The sequence below is a fragment of the Penicillium chrysogenum genome, assembly GCF_028827035.1.
Source record: "Penicillium chrysogenum strain IBT 35668 chromosome Unknown utg000005l_segment0_segment0, whole genome shotgun sequence".
Classification (NCBI taxonomy): Eukaryota; Fungi; Ascomycota; class Eurotiomycetes; order Eurotiales; family Aspergillaceae; genus Penicillium; species Penicillium chrysogenum.
Window position 1 is genome coordinate 6,803,819 of NW_026622753.1, and position 12,679 is coordinate 6,816,497.

Here is a 12,679-nt window from a genome sequence, read left to right on the forward strand (position 1 = left end):
ACTAAATATAGTTTTAGCCGGGGGTTATATAACGATCCGGAGGTTCTTATAGTCACGTGATAATATTTGTTTCTAGATATATAATAGACTAGAGTCCGGGATAAGGGTCGATAGAGATTTCTGCCTAAAGTCCCCGACTAGAGGTCTCGACGTATAAAAGGATCTTATAGTGTCGATCCTTTCCCCTTTTCTCTTTCCCCCTTATACTTAGTATCCTGAAATCAAATGCACTCTTTTTCATAAAGAACTGGTAGGTCATAGGAAGGCAGTAATTCCGGCCGACACTTACTACTTTAGTTTAGTTAGACTAGCTTTACTAGTATCTTTAGCTATTTCTTATCTTCGAGCGCTAGGTTAATATATTCTTAAACGTTAGACTTCCTAGCTATTAACTCTATCTATATAATCTAGGTCCGCTATTATACTAAGCTTTTAAGGATAACTTATACCTTTAGGGTACTTCCTATATCGGTAGGAATACTTAAAGAAGTAAAGTTATCGTAGAGGAGTGATATCTTAACGTTATATAGTATTATTTTCTCTATTATTCGTCTTCGGAGGTTAGTAGAAGTAAGGTATAGCGTCGACCTTCTTCGTACTTAGGGGTACGGTACTTTCTAATAAGCGACTATATTATCGTAAATCGATAAGGGTATTTTAAAGAGTTACTAGTAAGCCGGGCTTATAACTAATTAACGAGAGAAGTGTACTATATGACTTAATACTACTACTATATAACGGGGTAAGAAAAGTAAAGCGAGTGTGATTTATAAAGAGTAGATATACTTAGCTATTTAACCTATATTAGGCTTATAAAGCAGCGCTAATAGCTTAGCAAGTGATACCTAAGGCTAGTAAGTAATGCCTAAGGTGGCTACTACATAGAGGAAGTAAAAGACTAAATGAACGTATAGGAAGGGAGTAATTCCGGCCGACAGAAACTAATTAAATTAATAGTTTATATAGCCGTACTATTATAAAGAAATTAAGAGAGGTACTTAGTATTATATGATCTACTAGTTCTTTATAAGAAAAGAGTGCATTTAAATTTAGAATACTAAGTATAAGGGGGAAAGAGAAAAAGGGGAAAGGATCGACACTATAAGATCCTTTTATACGTCGAGTCCTCTAGTCGGGGACTTTAGGCAGAAATCTCTATCGAACCTCGTCCTAGACTCTAGTCTGTCATATGCCGGAAACAAATATCAAACATTATCACGTGACCGCAAGAACCTCCAGATCGTCACACTTACTAGCCTTAGGTATCACTTGCCTAGCTATTAGCGCTACTTTATAAGCCTAATATAGGTTAAATAGCTAAGTATATCTACTCTTTTATAAAACACACTCGCTTTACTTTCCTTACCCCGTTATATAGTAGTAGTATTAAGTCATATAGTACACTTCTCTCGTTCAACATTATGCTCTAGAAAGTGATAATATGCGTGGAGAAGAGAGGAAACTATCTGAACTAGCTAGCTAATGTGTGAGGGAGCAAAGGGAGTCACGTGACCCAGTCACGTGATCTCTAACACCTTTCTTTCCTTCTCTTCCTTCCATATACTTAATAGTTTGAACAAATTGCACTCTTTTTCATAAAGATCTGGTAGGTCACATTTGACACCTTCGCACATCTATATTCACATCTTAGGACTCGGTGTTAGGCATAGTGCTAGGTATCGTGCTAGGTATAGGTGCTGACAAAAGTGACTTATTTTTACTATATATTTATATACAAATTGTAGGTATCTGCTATAGTCCGATAGTGTTAGGGGTAGTTTAACACAAAGGCGGTGTGAGGATTCAAAGGCGGTGAGGAGGTCGGTAGGCAGATATAGGTGCCGAGGTAAAAGCGGTACCCGATTAGGAAGGCGGTACTAAAAATTCAGGCAGGAGGGGGTCCCGGCCCTAAATATAGGAGAAAACCGGTTTTTCCTATGTCAATACATTGATCTACACTTTCATCAGAATTTTTTTATTTTTCTTACTTATTTTTATCATTTTCCCCTATAACCTCCAAGAGTATAAGAAACAACATATCACCACCCCTTTATTAAACGAACACTAGTTTGCTTGACATGAGTCAACGTAACAAATTAAAAAATAGAGTAACACGTTCATAATCAATTTCTGACCCAGGTGGGCCACACTTCGGGACTCCTTTGGCAGGCCCAGCAATAGCTTCCAAGTCGACCCTTGTCATGCCAGGATGCAGATGGAGATCATATGAAAGTGTAGCCCCATCACCAGATGAATGAAGACGCTGCATACCCATGAGTGTAATAATTTTCACTTGTCTCTGGGAGGTACTAGCCGCTAAACGAGGCCTGACCGTCAGTATATTATGCGACGGAGGAAGGTGGATCGTGATATTCTGTTGTGAAATAAGCGACGAAGGCGGGATATCTAGGCAGAAGTCCGACTGCAACGACAAAGAGGCATGCGTGAGAACCCGAACATTACGAATCAAAGCCATCCTTGGATCTGACTTGTAGTTAGCTAGAAGTCCTCTAAATCCAGTGGAAGTCAAACCTTGGCCTGATCGCCTCAGAAGCGAATCCATGGGCGATGAACCAAGATGCAGCTGGTGAAGAACATGGGCTAACAATGAGTTAGCAAAGGCCGGGAGCCGAGGAACACTTGCACTTGGCGACAATATGTCTACCAAGCGTAACGTACCTGAAGCCGAAGATGAATGCCGAGCGATATCTGAAGAAACACCAAAAGACGCGTTGGGTGGATTTTGCGAAGTGGGAATTGTTGGGGCATTTGCTTTGGTCACCGAGCTCAGTAAGCCTTGGGCGCTCATTGAACTGTTCTGTTGTTTCTCTGAGCCAGATGGTGTGTTTGTGGTGCTCGACCTGGTACTATCAAGCTGCCCCCCAAGAGACCATCCTCGAGGAATTCTATTGATTTCTTGACCTGCTAATCCAGCCCCGGCAATATCCTGCTTATGGCTAAGGGATTGGTTCTTGGATGTGACATCTGAGGGTTGTCCATCGATTTTGGATAGTGTATCGGAGCTCTGCCCAGGCATTTTCAAGGTTAACCTCTGCGCCACTGGGGGCACAGCAGTGCCCACTTTCAATTTGATGCAAGACGTATCAGGGGCTCCATCTACCTCAAGGGGGTCCGGAATAAGCTTTTTAGCTTCGGCAACCCGCCGGTGGAAGTGATCCTGGGCCTCTAGTGTCAGCATGCCGAAAGGGACAGATGGCGAGAGCCTCGCGGTATAGGCTTACCTCCAAAACTCCCGCGAGAATAGAGATATCGCTGTCATCTTCGTTATATTCCCTAGCGTTTCGCCATACATAGCTGACCTCCTCTTCAAAGGACTGCCATGTAGGATATGCGGTGGTTCTGGATGAATTCTTCCTGCTGTCGGTACCACGAACTCTTTTTTGAATGCTTCGTAAGGACACTGGATGTTGGATGATCTCATAATAATCCCGGTATAGGTTCCGGTCTGGCTTCCCAATGAACGGGTAAGAAACATCCTGGCCACTGGTTCGGGGTGTCAGCTTTAAGCAAAGGCTCAGGATCGGTGATACCAACTCAGAATCCTTGAGTCGGGTCAACTCGGACATAATCTTGTCCTGTGCACTCTGAAGAGTATCACTTTCAAAATCTGCCTCGGGCTCGGCCTGCGACTCCGGGGTTCGATCTGGTTCCTCTAGTGACTCTGAGTCCGGATGCGACGACGCATGATTGGACTCTTCGGGAGACACGGGATCATCGTCCTATCACACCCACCGCAGCTTGGGTCAGCATTTGAAACACGCGATCCGATCTATGTGCAAAACAACGACATCGGATAGTGAATAGAGACATTTGAACAGCGTAGATCGAACTGTCATAGTAACGATGTCGCGATTGCCCTCCATGCAAGCAGAAAGGGCCAATCGATATGTGCTTAATGCAACAATTGATACTTACGGAAACCTTTCGGCGTTTCGTTCTACGAAACTTCATATCTGGAGAAGCTGCGGCAGCCGCCCGTCGTTTCGAGGTCATCTTGGATTAGTTCTGATAACGTCCCGAGTCGCGAGTCAAGTCACACATTGAAGATAGTAATTTGTGACAAAATACCAACAGAGGGACTGAAAATACAGAATTTAACAGAGTGTCAATTGTTTGAAAGAATTACAAGTAGTGATAGAGTATGGCAAAGGGAGATGTCCGCATAGACATTCCTCGTCTTAAGACGTGTTGCCGACGCGTTTCATCCCACATTAGGTAAGCCTGACCCGCAGCCCTGGAAGTGGGTCCACTGATATTATATAATTCAGAATGGTACGAAAGAATACATACCATAATTACAATCTTGATCAAATGTTTGCATTCCGTTACTATGTACAGTGTGTTGGACATTGAAGCAACTGTAAATTTCTATACTGGCTTTCACCACAGTGTAATTTTCGTTTGGCTTTGATCACGTGGCTAAAACAACAGCGACTGGATTGATACCTGAGGCATCCAATTGTTGTTTCCCTCCCCCACTATTTTCCCGAGTCCCGCAAAACAAGCCCGGTGGTTGTTGTTTCGACAACCCTCACTCTTTTCTCTCTGCGTCACTCTTATACTCACCTGATCACTCATCCTCGGTATCTTTGGTCCTTCGATACAACGTCATATTACATATCTCTAGGGCCCCTACCCTGTGAGTGTACGTTTTCAATTGCCGTCACATGCGATAATCATTCAGCCACATTGTGAGCCGCATCCTCAGGCTACTTATTTACAGGCCTTGTTGCTTGAACAAATGGAGAAGACTGATATTGACAATCTGTATAGCCTCAGATATCTTCGTTCTGTCATTTCTTCTCATTCCGCTATCCCAATGGACATCGACCCAGCTCGGCGCAACAAGAAGCCCCGTCTTCTTTTGGAGACGGAGCGCGAGAAGCTTGATGAATTTGTGGACTCCATTCACTACTCGGCAAGGTGAGGACCTTATGGTATTGTGGTAGACTCTCCATTGACTCCTCCATATAGATACAACGACGACAAATTTGAATATCGCCATGTGCAGCTCCCAAAGAATATGCTCAAAAAAATCCCCACAGACTACTTTGACAGCTCTAAGGGGACTTTGAAATTGCTTTGGGAGGAGGAATGGCGAGCTCTGGGTATTACACAAGTACGTTGAGCATAATCTCAAGATTTGTATGGGTTCTAACAATTGCTTGCAGAGCTTGGGATGGGAGCATTACGAGGTTCATGAACCTGAACCTCATATCTTACTGTTCAAGTCAGTTAATTGCAAACTTCTCCCTTGGATGTATCACTGACCGTCGTGTAGGCGCCCTCTTAACTACCAACCCCCCTGCAACAATAAGTTAGCATTGATTGGCGGTGTTGTACTTGGAGATATGAGCAGTTGAGAAGACATTGCTTTATGTTCGTTCATGGCAGGCACACGCATTCGCAATATTGCTCATTAGCGTCCACAAAAGCTTCACAATTGAAGTTCTGGAATGAGACCAAGTTTCATTTTCTTCTTACCAGCCATTTCATTGACACGCTAGACCAGGCTCTCTCTCTCTCTCTCTCTCTCTCTATCATGCCATCCGGAAGACCAACATCTGCCTTATCGCACGCACCTGGACTGTTCTCGCGTGACCACTAAACCGCGTTCTTTTGAACTCTCCGTACTAGACAGTGGTTCCTGAAGTTGATGTGAGAATCTTGGAATATCATCCTAGTGAAGTTATCCTATGTCGAAGGGTGTTGTGAGTGGGGGGCATGTACCTCCTCTGCTTGGTTCCTCTAGTTGATGCTTGAGGGGAAGCAAACAGACCAAGCATTCACAAAAGGAGTGGAGAAGTAGGAAGGTAGGTATATGCATACCTGGACCATCCACTTAACGTCGTCGGTCGTTTGGTTTCACAGCTTTAGTTGCCTACCTAGGTATTTTGCTAATGGTTAGCAAATCAAGTAACTTCTTTCCATTCCCACGCTGCCTACAACTCTCGCTAGTTGGTCGCATGGCGTCTTTGTTGCGCATATAATTTACCACGGAAGGACATGTTGTATTGCGCTAGGTAGTGACGGAAGTAAGGATCAAGCTGATCAAGTAAAACATAGGGTCCACGGGTACTTCCAAGGTTAGTAATACACACTACAACCCGTGGACCCGTGGACCTTTTGGTAGTAATATAGATTTATATGCTTATATGCATATTGTAAATAACCCCTTGAGAGTGTCATTCAAGCCCAACCTTGGTAGTCCCTGCTTGCATTGAAAGATGCGCCTCCTAGTACTTTATATATTCACCTGGAAAAGGCACGGGCACCGAGTATTAATAACATTTGGAGCCATGGCTGCTTATGGTAAATATAGAAGTGATCTCGAATTTGTGCTGAGTCACTAGAACTGCGGAAAAACATGTACCTACATAGTAGTATTCATACAGACGTCAAGATGAGTCTTAAGCTCAACATACAATCCGTGAACCTGAAGGGAAACTAGAATATCTTAGGCCTTGAGATGAGAACACTTAAAAAGTCCTGAGTATATGTGATCAACTTCCTAATGCATTCTGTCTCCTCATGTTCAGATCCTTGAGTGTCATTTCCACTGTTCGCCATTCACGTTTGGCAGGATCATACTCGCCTTTCACCTCAAATCGACAAAACCCGTTAGGTCCCTTCAACCCGACTGGACCCGTGATAAAGAAGGCTCCACGGCGAGCAGACCCTGGACTTTGAGCCCGTTCATGGTTCAAGCGTAATTTGAATGCCTGTGATGCCAAGTGTAGATCCGAGCCCGGGCCGAGGTCTGGTAACGGTAGCCGCTGTAATAGAGATATGAGGGAGGATGGGTGGTAGTTGGTGTTCTCGGTATTAGGCGGCATATTTTCTTTGAGCCCGTCGCCCAGAGGTGGTTGTAGCTTAGACTGATCCTTTTGGCTAATCCAGTTCCCTCCTTTGTCACCGGGCGCGGCAGAAAAATCATTCAACAAATCAAAGGCATTCAGCGGCTCCCCTGCAGGTTTCCTGAAACGATCCAATTGCCTTAGTAATAGTACCAGATACGCATCTCTGATTGCTAGAGCAACATGAACTGGTTTCATGAAGGTCTGTAACCTGTCGCCTATTTCGGGGTCCATCGGCTTCGCGACCCACGATATACTGTCGTCTTTGATCTCCACCCTGTCTACTGTCAGTACAAGAACCACACCTTTAGAGATAAGCAGAACATACCCCGATCGCACATATCCCGGAGGGGCACGGTTTGGAAACTGATGGACAAGCCAGAATCCCGTGAGGGCGAGAGGCTCTCCAAGTATCTGTGACATCTGCCTCCCCGCATTGTCTAAAACGATTGTAGCGAGTTCATCTATACTCGTAAGCGAGTGATCTTGAGCGGGGATTGTATCGATTCCTCACCCCTAAGCTTCTCAAGCTTCTTCCGATCCTTGGATAACTTCACAAATTCTTGCCATTCTGGATCTGATGTAGTGTACAGCTCGCCTTGTTGCAAACGAGACCAGCCAAGCGGTATGAACAGCGCTCCCTCATTTTTGGCTTCTTTCCCGGTTATTTTGCCGCTTTCCAAGGAGGTTTGGCGTGGGGCTATCCCATCCGGGTTGGTCACAGGAGGTAGATCAGCATCGTCAATGTCGTCATCAAATCGTATCAGCACGAAGGTGCTCCAGAGGTGGAATGCGGTGCCGTACAGAAGACATTTTGATATGAACGACCTGAGGGATTCTACGTCAGTCTGACCAAAGAGACATTGGTTTTGCTATAAGATGGGGTCTCCTACCTTATCCAAGGCCGTCTAAACCTCACACGTCGTACATTTTGTGATTTTGAAAAGTCGGAACGAGGGTGTGTAGGACTGAAGAGAGACGAGCGTGCGTGAGGACTTCGAAGCAGATACCTGAGCCGGAGCATTGGGAAAAGCCAATCCCTGCAATGATTCTCACTAGAGTATCATCTCAATTTGGGGGTAAAAAGGAATGGACAGAATCCTTGAAGACTGATATACACGAGGATCTGGCTTGCGAGTGTGAGGTGAAAGGCTCGGCGGTTTAGTGGATTATGTAACATGCGGCATTGCAGCGTCCACAGGTTGCCTACCGCATATACACTGTAACTAGACACGTACACTACTATAATACATACATGCACTAGTGCTGAGCCCTCAAAATGAAAATGGCATTACTACTAGAACAAACTCCTGGGCTAGAGATTGATGACATGGACATTGCATGTAGTACACAGTAGATCACGTGATATCTTTTTAGTGATATCTTATCAGGTGCCCCCAAGTCGTCCACGGGTCCGTAGCCAAATGGTATTCTGTCCTTGACTGCCCGCTGTTTTACCCAACAAAACACCAAATAACCCCCAGAGAGAGTCTTGAAGTGGGCATCGCCACGTCTGCCAAATTAGGCTTATTTTACATCTGGCCCTCCCGATTCTAGCAATATGCGCTGGGTGTCCGCCTTCTTTGCCCTGGCACTAACAGGTGCATTGCAAGCAAATGCCCTGGATGCTACAATCTTCACGTTTCCTCCCAAGACAGCAAGCTATCCAACTGCTAATCCCAACCGACAAACAATATCAGAAGATGAGGCTCGACTGGTCTTGGAGCTACGCATGAAGTCCTCTGTAGCATCGGTCCTCGGAATGGTAGATGGAGACACTGTGAACCGCTTGAACCATTTTGCTCAGGATGATCCCACTCTCTTTGGGGGAGCTACCGGGGCGATTGCTTTCAAGAAAAGCATCTTTATTTTGGAAGGGATTGACCAGGAAGTTGGTAAGTGGAAGTGGATTCACACTTGACTGGAAACATTGGCTAATGTCCCTGCAGCCCTAGTCATGCAACAAGCCCAACCAGACCATCTTCATGTTCCTCAAATTTCCTCACCATTTATCAATCCTGATCTCCTGGAATCATTTACCGAAAGCAGCACTACTGCGAAAGAGGACCGTGGACAAATGTGTACATACTACAACGATGCTGGAAGGGCTTCATCATCGACATCCCAGGTAGCAAAGCCAACTTTAATAGTATCAAGGTGCTCTCGCTAATCTTCCAGTTATACCAGACACCCGAGGAATGCCTATTCAGGGACCCCATGTTTGATGATGAGTCTGATCTGCTCGCCCGTGACTTCATTATGCTAGTCGATTCAGTGGAATCCTGGGCAAGCAAGGATCACAAGGATTCGGCTCTGAAGTTGTCCTTTAAGGTATCAACTTTCCCCCTATCTCATTAGTGAACGATGTCTGATCCGACGCCACCAATTTCAGGATATGTCTGGTGATTATTCTCTTGGAACCAAGCTCCTAGAGACATTGCTTCTTCACCTAGCTCAAATATCATCGACCAGCCACCGTGAAATCACGACCGTGGTTTTACCTGCTGGTGTTAAATCAGAAGGACTCAGCCGCCGAGGCGCGAAGCAATCATTGGCACCAGTCAGCCAACGAAACGCCTTCAGGAGGTCGATGCAGATTTCTGCACTGCAGTCAACCCTAGCGCCTATCTGTCATGCTTCAAACTCATCGTGTGCCGAATCTACCAATGATTGCTCCGGGCATGGTTCCTGCTATCTGAAATACGGCTCGGGTGTTGAGGGAACTACAGGCAATTGTTTCGCATGCCAATGCAAACAAAGTATTGTTCGGAATAGTGATGGTACCAGCAAGACAGTTCAGTGGGGTGGATCAGCTTGCCAGAAAAGAGACATCAGCTCACCTTTCTTCCTCGTTGCAGGGGTGAGTCTGTTTGTCATCGTTCTGGTTGCTAGTGCGATTGGGATGCTTTTCAGTATGGGCTCACAGGAGCTACCCAGTGTCATCAGCGCTGGTGTAGGTGGTCCTAAGTCTCAGATGTGAACATATGGACCTGTATAGGTGTTAGGGGGTGTTTTTCCTTTCTTCCTTTGCCATCTTTTTTAGGGGGCAGGGCTTCATGTTCTTTGCCTCATTTATCCCTTAACCTATAAGAGAAGAATATGTTGTATAATGTGTACAAGACGGTACTATGTACTCTGGTGTTGCGCACCAAGAGACATATAGATATTCAACTAGTAACAAACCATTCAGCCCGCTAAATGGACTAAGAATTGGTGGAGAAGCAGTGGCTGCAGTAGCACCATAGGACAAAGTTCCCCATGGCATGGAATAGGATGAGAGACAGAGAAAGACAATTCATGAATCGGCTGGTGGCCACATGTGCTCCAGTGCAAGTTGCGCAAATAAAGATAAATTACACATATCAAGTCATAAACAAGGAAAATAAAACTCCAGCCAACATTCCAGATGTGGTTCCGGCATGAAAATGAAGATTAGTCAAATCGTGATGGGGTATGAAAAGGGTAGCAGCCAAGATCTATCATGTGGTACCAGCTTCGACTTGACGAGGTGTGCGTCTTTCAGAAGGCAGTGGATCCACAGGTGAACCCCCAACTACAGGTGGTCTTCTTGACGAGGGATAATGGAAGGAAATCTGGCGGAGTCGAGTGGGAACGAATCGAGACCAGGTGGATTGACCCGGAGAATTTGAGGCATGGGCTGGGTTCCAAGGCTGATCATGCCCATTCCGCACATGCTGTTCCCGGGTTGTAGATATGTCTCTTCCCTCCGGTGTCGATTGAAATATTCGGCTAGGCAAGCCCATCTGAGCCCGGAATCCATTTGCCCTGCCACCATTCCAAGCAACTCGAGGAGGCCTGGGAATTGCATCCGGATGGTCCCAAGCTATCCGACGACCCTGGCGATCCATGACAGACTGTGCTTCAGTCTGTGCGTGGGGTTTGGGTACATAGTAATCGGTTTTGCACAGAGGACAACATGCCCTTCTGCTGGTCAGCCAGGGGTCGACGCATGAGGCATGGAAAGCATGTCCACATGCAAGTCCCCGGATATCATCATCGTCCTCAATGATGTCCAGGCAAATCGCGCAAGAATCGCCAGGGTTGGGCAGAAGATCAGCAGAAACAGCATTACGAATATAGGCACCACCATCAGCATCATGGCCCTCGAGATCAATGTTGATGTTTTCATTCGCCAAGGATTGCTGCCATTTCTCTTCCTGCGTACCTGCACCGGTGGATTGCTGAGTAGAAGGCACCCCAGATACTGTAGGGCCCTTCTCTTCCGAAGTCTGCACTGGTGGGCCATCTTGCAGCTCTTGGATGGGAGTTCGTGATGTGTCGTTGGAATCCACGTGGCCATGGCCATTGATGGATGGTGGTATTGCAGCTGTGTGAAACCCAACCGCCGTTGTCACGATACCACCATCATCTTTTAGGCTCTGTGGTCTGCTATTCGGAGCCGTGATACCTCCTTCCGTTGAAAGACCCTGGTTGGCGCGAGATGACCTCCACACTTTGTACTTGACGAGTGGAAACCGCCCGTTTACCTCGTCCATCGTCATTAGCCGTTTCTCCCTTCTCCTGCGATGAGGTCGTGGCATGGTGACCAAGTCTATGGGCTCTCCTACTTCCTCACTGCGGAGCTGACGGTTTCGTTGATTGTATCGAAAGCAGTATTTGACTCCCACAATGATCCTGCGATGACCGTCAGATGCCATCTCTGAAATGCTAGAACAGGACAGAGGGAATATGAAGCGACATACCATAGATTTGTGAATACAACACCGAAGCCAAGAGCGACGAAGAATAATAAAGGTGAGCTTGTAGCATTATTCGAGCCCGAACCCTCTCCGCCGCTACTTGCAGTAGTGGTGGCAGCACTGCTAGAGGCTGATGTTGAAGACATTCCGACTAAGGTTCGGTATGAAAATGACCGCGCTGGTCCCACCCGGAACGGCGTCACTCGATTATTGTTGGAAGTCTCAGTTGCCCCAAGTTTGATCCTTCATGCCTTGAGTTGGGTGTACAGGGCAACCCTGTATGTAAATTCCGGGCCAGACTCCAGCAGATTAAGTCCAAGGCGACGAGAAGGTGGATAGGAACGATCTAAGGGTATGTACCCCCCATGCGACAGAATGTTTGGAGATTAAACTTGATGGCCTGTCACAGACGATCGACCGCAAGCAGAACACACAGAACTTCCTGCGAAGAGAAGGTGAATGCCGAGGGTCGATCTCATGTCATTATTGGTAGTAAGAGCAGAGGGAGGGTATGGAGGGAGAGGGGGAAGAGAAGGATAGAAAGAGAGAAAGAGAGAAAGAGAGAGGGAGATACGGAGTAGAGAGATAGAAAGATAGAGTGAAAGTGGATCAAAGAGGCCTTTAATGATAGAGACTGACACCTGAGGCTGTGGATCACGGGACTGTTAAGAGTCTTCCCAGGTAGATTTTCTCTGAGCAGGGGATGAGACAAGGGCTATTTACACCCTTTCTTTTCTTTTCTCTTCTTCTATTTATTTGGAAATATATTGTGTGCATGTTATTGCTTACATATGTAACCACCTTCTAAGGTACATATAATAATGGCCTGCAGCGGCCATAGAACATTTCAAGGCTTCAACTATCTGGTACTGTAAATACACGTTTACCTTGTACAACTGTATAGTACATGTACTTACAGTCAGTACGCATTAATCTTAACACCCCTCACCTCCCATATCAAGTCTCTATGTACCGCCTAGCAAACCGCTTATCAAGTAGTGATTTAAGGCGTCTGAAGTGTCGTAAGTATCTGGTATAAAAAAGGATTTTGTGCCTCGGAAATAACATTCTAGTCAATGT

General features: G+C 45.8%; 5 protein-coding genes across 5 annotated transcripts; 2 read left to right on the plus strand and 3 right to left on the minus strand.

The window, feature by feature from the left end:
* Nucleotides 1-2,083: 2,083 nt before the first annotated feature.
* On the minus strand, nucleotides 2,084-4,014 carry N7489_010950 (bromodomain-containing protein; the record flags this gene model as incomplete). Its single annotated transcript, XM_056716699.1, has 5 exons — nucleotides 2,084-2,484; nucleotides 2,533-2,601; nucleotides 2,680-3,178; nucleotides 3,243-3,740; nucleotides 3,937-4,014. The coding sequence occupies 5 exons, from the start codon at nucleotides 4,012-4,014 to the stop codon at nucleotides 2,084-2,086; spliced, it is 1,545 nt and encodes a 514-aa protein (XP_056564321.1).
* Nucleotides 4,015-4,840: 826 nt separating this feature from the next.
* N7489_010951 (cyclin-dependent protein kinase regulatory subunit CKS1) lies at nucleotides 4,841-5,384 on the plus strand (the record flags this gene model as incomplete). The annotated part of the gene is made up of 4 exons (XM_056716700.1): nucleotides 4,841-4,944; nucleotides 4,996-5,140; nucleotides 5,193-5,251; nucleotides 5,303-5,384. The coding sequence occupies 4 exons, from the start codon at nucleotides 4,841-4,843 to the stop codon at nucleotides 5,382-5,384; spliced, it is 390 nt and encodes a 129-aa protein (XP_056564322.1).
* A 1,140-nt stretch (nucleotides 5,385-6,524) lies between these two features.
* Nucleotides 6,525-7,902, minus strand: N7489_010952 (uncharacterized protein; the record flags this gene model as incomplete). Its single annotated transcript, XM_056716701.1, has 4 exons — nucleotides 6,525-7,155; nucleotides 7,207-7,342; nucleotides 7,393-7,706; nucleotides 7,772-7,902. The coding sequence occupies 4 exons, from the start codon at nucleotides 7,900-7,902 to the stop codon at nucleotides 6,525-6,527; spliced, it is 1,212 nt and encodes a 403-aa protein (XP_056564323.1).
* A 537-nt stretch (nucleotides 7,903-8,439) lies between these two features.
* Nucleotides 8,440-9,858, plus strand: N7489_010953 (DUF3844 domain-containing protein; the record flags this gene model as incomplete). Its single annotated transcript, XM_056716702.1, has 4 exons — nucleotides 8,440-8,773; nucleotides 8,828-9,006; nucleotides 9,066-9,209; nucleotides 9,271-9,858. 4 exons carry the CDS (start codon nucleotides 8,440-8,442, stop codon nucleotides 9,856-9,858), a joined length of 1,245 nt encoding a protein of 414 aa, XP_056564324.1.
* A 499-nt stretch (nucleotides 9,859-10,357) lies between these two features.
* On the minus strand, nucleotides 10,358-11,745 carry N7489_010954 (E3 ubiquitin-protein ligase RNF103; the record flags this gene model as incomplete). The annotated part of the gene is made up of 2 exons (XM_056716703.1): nucleotides 10,358-11,534; nucleotides 11,603-11,745. The coding sequence occupies 2 exons, from the start codon at nucleotides 11,743-11,745 to the stop codon at nucleotides 10,358-10,360; spliced, it is 1,320 nt and encodes a 439-aa protein (XP_056564325.1).
* Between the last annotated feature and the right edge of the window lie 934 nt (nucleotides 11,746-12,679).